Raw genomic sequence first — 3,714 nt, forward strand, 5'->3', positions numbered from 1 at the left:
AATAATGACGGGAATGATGCAGATGGATTTTATCCCGATTTTTATACAAGATAAAGAGCAGATGTTGGACGCTTTGTCTTTAGTTATTTCACTCAGGTTTAATCCAAACAAAATAAAGTTTTTATGGAGAAAAAGAGTTGAGCTCTTCATCATACCCCGTATTTACTTATGCTTTTTTAGTTGCTTTTTAAAAAATTATGTTTATATCAATATTTTTCTTATTTTCATTTATATTTTCTAAATTTTCAACATTTAAATTTTATTTCCAACATAAAATTATTTTCATTATTTTTTTACAAATTCTTGAATTCTATGTTTTTTCTTATATTTTTTACCACACATTTTCTTTAAGATATTCTTAAAAAACTACTTAAAATCTACATAATATAAAAATTCCATTTAATCACTAATATCTTTTTGACCTAGACTACTACTCATGGCCATGGGGTTCGGCCCATTGCCGACACCACCCCCACCGCCACCACTCAATGGACCAGCACTTGGCTCGCCATAACCCAGCTCATCTGGACGAAAATAGGAATTCTGCATGCTGTACAAACGATCTATGGGATTAATCATAGATGTCTGTGTAAAAGGCCCCATTAATTGTTGGAATGTGGAATAGCTCAAACCCAGTATTGTATTGAGGATGGGTTCGTTGGTTTTATTGCAATTTTCTGCAAAAGAATTTTTTTATTTATTTATTAATCTTATATTTTGTTGCGGACAAACATTTTTCCAATTTACCTTTATTGGTTTCTATACAACTGAAGGGTGTGCCATCGTTCTCATCCTTGATGCATGACCTCAGCTTGGCCATGGCCTCTGAGGATGATGCCGTGCCATAAGGAGCATCCATTAGCGATTCTGTGTCGCTGTGTGCCTCATCTTTGATTTTGGTCATATTGCTATTATCCGACTCTTGTGAATCTGGAGAGTCACTGTTGCCCTTGGCATGGCTGCCATCCAATTTGGCCTTCTTCTGAATCTTCTTTACCTTGGCTCGTTGATTTTGAAACCATACCTAGAGAGCCAAGGGGAAAATTAAAATAATTCGATTAATCAAATTTTGTTATTAAACTCCAGCGGCACTGTGGTTACCTGCACAATCCTTAAACTTAAGCCTGTCTCCTTGGCCAGATTCTCGCGCACTTTACGGCAGGGTTTGGGCGATACTTCAAAGGACGCCTTAAAGGCTCTTCGTTGTTGGGTATTGAGTATGGTGCGTGGCCTCTTGGGGCCGCGTCGACCATCCAGCTTTGGGGCAAACAAGTCATCGCCATAGAAATCTGTTCGCAGAAACACAAGAGAATACAATTTAAAATATTCTTTTTTTCTCTGAGATTTCTCCTCTACAAGCAACAACAACAAATAAATTACTTTCCATATCGCATTCCTCAAGTGAATGTATTCTGTTTTTTTGTTATCTTTTAACATTTTGCTGATTTATTTATTGTGGCTTGTATTGGCTTTGCTTGGCAGCTTGCTAGCTGGCTAGCATCTTCCATACTCACCGTATCCTTGCAGCATTTCCACTTCCTTTTCGTAGTCGAAGCGACAAAACAATTGGCCCTGCTTCACGACATACTGCTCACCCTTCTTGAGGATGGCACCGCATACCACACAGGCGAAGCACTTCAAATGGAAAACATTTTCGAGTGTCCTCATCACCAGTTCATCGGCGGCAATTTTGTGACCGCATCCAAGGCAACGATTACGCAGAAAAAGTCTGGGTGTATGCGGGTGAGAGGGTGTGTGTGTGGGTGGAGTAAATATATTAATTTAAATTGAGATTAATCCGTTTATTATAATAAATAATTGTTTAAAGAAAATTGTATATATCAGAATGGGGTGCAAGATGGGGAAAAGTCAAAATGTAGATCAAGGTATTAACGAGTTTTGAATGCAAAATTAGATATTTTAGATCCATTAACGGAAAAATCTTTGCATTTTGCAAAATATTGTTAATATCGAACCACCTTTTATCAGTGGAATAGATGAGGTTTCGTGAAATACATGCATAAAGGTGTAGTAACTTTTAAAATAACTGACATAGGTTAGTCCCGCCAGCAATTGAAGCAATTTAAATAGGATCTAATAATCTTACAAAATTCTAAATTTGACCTTGAGATTCTTTGTTATCCTGTTAAAACTTTGGCCTTTTAATTGGATGGACCCTTAAATTTGTATTGAATTTATCCGCATGTACGAATATCCACAATCTTTGGGATTTTACTTTGCTGACCTTTTACTAGTCCGTTGTAAGCTCCCAGAGGTCTTTAATATACCCTGCAAATGACTTGTAAATACTTTTTAGATGTTTTTAATGACAGAAGACCTTCTGAGGAACTTTATATAGAAAGCGGGCGTATTAGAGATCTTCTGTCGCCAAACTAGGTCTCTACTATATCCAAAAGAAATTCTGGAGATTTTCTATAAACATAACACCTTTAGGGGTATTTTTGACTACACAGGATGAGATGTGACAGGGTGAGATGTTCGAAAAGTAAAGAAGCGGCTTGATCGAAACCCACGTCGCAATGGACGAAAAATAGCTCGTGAGTTGGACATATCGCAATATTCCATTCGGCAAATATTGAAAAATGAGCTTGAGGCAAAGACTCAAAAGAGCTAAAGAGTTGCTCTGCTTGGCCAAAAGTAGTGAACTGCCGAATTTGGTTTACTTCGATGAGGAAACATTCGTTGTTCAGTAGTTTGTAAACAAACAAAATGATCGTGTTTACTTGCGAAAGAGGTCAGCTGAAAATGTGCACCTTCGGTTGGCCACCAGGACTCAAGCGCCGGCTATGGTTGTGGTGTGGGCCGCCATAACAGGCGATGGTCGCTCTCCGCTCGTATTAATCGGATGAATTTAATCCTTGGGCACGCAAACGTTTTAACCGCAGACCGCAGGAATCAGCACCATCACACTCAGCACGCGCCACCCAAAAATGGTTACAAAATGAGGTTTCTCGCTTCATTTCCAGCGCACAATGGCCACCAAAAGCTCCGGATACCAATCCGTTGGACTATTGTGTCTGGAGTATTTTGAAAAGCAAGGTTGGCACTAAAAAATAATATAATGTCGATCACCTCAAGCAAACGCTTCGCCTGTAATTGGCCAAAATACCACAGAGCAACATTCGTTGGCCGTTTGAAAGATATAATTCCTGCCAAGGTGACCAATTCGAACAAATCTAAATTTATTCTAAAATTTGATGCTATTTCCGACATTTTTTGCTCTCATTCAATAAAATGTAAAAATTATGGCGTTTGACTTTGGTGCAGTTTTTTTACTTCACCCTGTATGCAGCAGCAATTCTAGACATCAAATCATCAAGAGCTTTAAAAGAGATGCAGTTTCTTAGGAACCCTTAAAATGTTTTACCTCCAGAAGACAATAAAATGGTCTTTAATTCTTAGTTTAGTTTAAGACAGTCTTCTGTTCGATGAAGAGTTTATCTTAATGAAAGACTTTAAGTTGTTATTCTCTTGATTGTAGACCTGAACCAAGCTTCTTCCCATAGAGGGAGACTTTGAAAAGGTCTCTGGGGTATCTTCGATAATATTTTTCCTTTGAAGACCCTAAGAAGGTCTTTTCGAAGGCGTTTTCCATTCGTAGATGGCCACTCCTCAGAAAACCGCTCACAATCTTCTGCGAATCTTGAGAAGGTCTCCTATCACAATATATGACACTGAGAAGTGTTTCAATTC

General features: G+C 38.2%; 1 protein-coding gene across 1 annotated transcript; it reads right to left on the bottom strand.

The window, feature by feature from the left end:
* Nucleotides 1-399: 399 nt before the first annotated feature.
* LOC131806367 (LIM homeobox transcription factor 1-beta.1-like) lies at nucleotides 400-1,725 on the bottom strand. Its single transcript, XM_059130400.1, has 4 exons — nucleotides 1,515-1,725; nucleotides 1,102-1,289; nucleotides 748-1,024; nucleotides 400-677 (listed from the first exon to the last, which is right to left on the bottom strand). The coding sequence occupies exons 1-4, from the start codon at nucleotides 1,666-1,668 to the stop codon at nucleotides 400-402; spliced, it is 897 nt and encodes a 298-aa protein (XP_058986383.1). The 5' UTR covers nucleotides 1,669-1,725.
* Nucleotides 1,726-3,714: the final 1,989 nt, after the last annotated feature.

The sequence above is a fragment of the Musca domestica genome, unplaced genomic scaffold (assembly GCF_030504385.1).
Source record: "Musca domestica strain aabys unplaced genomic scaffold, Musca_domestica.polishedcontigs.V.1.1 74, whole genome shotgun sequence".
In the NCBI taxonomy this organism is placed as follows: domain Eukaryota; kingdom Metazoa; phylum Arthropoda; class Insecta; order Diptera; family Muscidae; genus Musca; species Musca domestica.